Source organism: Eimeria mitis, genomic scaffold, assembly GCF_000499745.2.
Source record: "Eimeria mitis Houghton genomic scaffold, Emh_scaff5175, whole genome shotgun sequence".
In the NCBI taxonomy this organism is placed as follows: Eukaryota; Apicomplexa; class Conoidasida; order Eucoccidiorida; family Eimeriidae; genus Eimeria; species Eimeria mitis.
This window is the reverse complement of record NW_013573468.1, coordinates 1-645: the sequence shown is the minus strand read 5'-3', so window position 1 is coordinate 645 and position 645 is coordinate 1. Positions and strand designations below refer to the sequence as shown.

The 645-nt window shown below is 52.4% G+C and overlaps 1 protein-coding gene across 1 annotated transcript in view; it reads right to left on the bottom strand.

Moving 5' to 3' along the window:
- Window positions 1–531, bottom strand: part of EMH_0080340 (uncharacterized protein) — a gene marked incomplete at both ends in the record, with an annotated part of 865 nt that extends 334 nt beyond the window's left edge. The window contains 2 exons of the mRNA XM_013500241.1: window positions 3–400; window positions 468–531. Coding sequence (XP_013355695.1) covers window positions 3–400; window positions 468–531 — 462 coding nt within the window. The remainder of the gene's footprint in view (window positions 1–2; window positions 401–467) is intronic.
- Between the last annotated feature and the right edge of the window lie 114 nt (window positions 532–645).

Genomic DNA, 645 nt, shown 5'->3' with positions numbered 1-645 from the left:
CGGCTCCTCGCAGCTTTAAGAGACAGAGGGCCCCCTCTCTTCTTGTCTTCTATTTCAGCAGCAGGAGAGACAGCAGCAGCAGCAGCAGCAGCAGGAGAGGGACTTGCTGCTGCAGGAGATGGTGGTGTTTCTGCTGCTGTTGTTGCTGGGGGGCTGCTTGTGCTGCCTGCTGTCTCTCTTTCTGTCTCCTCTGTCTCCTTTTTTTTGTCTCCTTTGCTGCTGCTGCTGCTGCTGCTGCTGCTCCCCACAAACACGCCAGAGGAGACAGGAGACAGAGAAGAGATAGAGAAACTGTCTCCTTGCTGCTGCTGTTGCTGCTGCTGCTGCTGCTGCTGCTGTTGCTGCTGCCGCTGTTGCTGCTGCTCCTGCTGTTGACTGCTGCTTCTGTTCCGAGGGCCACCTGCAACAGCAGCAGCATCAGCAGCAGCAGCAGCAACAGCAGCAGCAGCAACAGCAGCAGCAGCAACAGCAGCAAAACAGCAACAGCAGCAGCAGTAACAGCAGCAGCAACAGCAACAACAACCGAGACATCAACCTAAACTCTCATGGAGACGCTCATTACGTGTAGAGACAAAAATAATAAAAACAAAAGAAAAAAGGAGACAGAGAGAGAGACAGAGAGACAAAGGCATATATATATATATA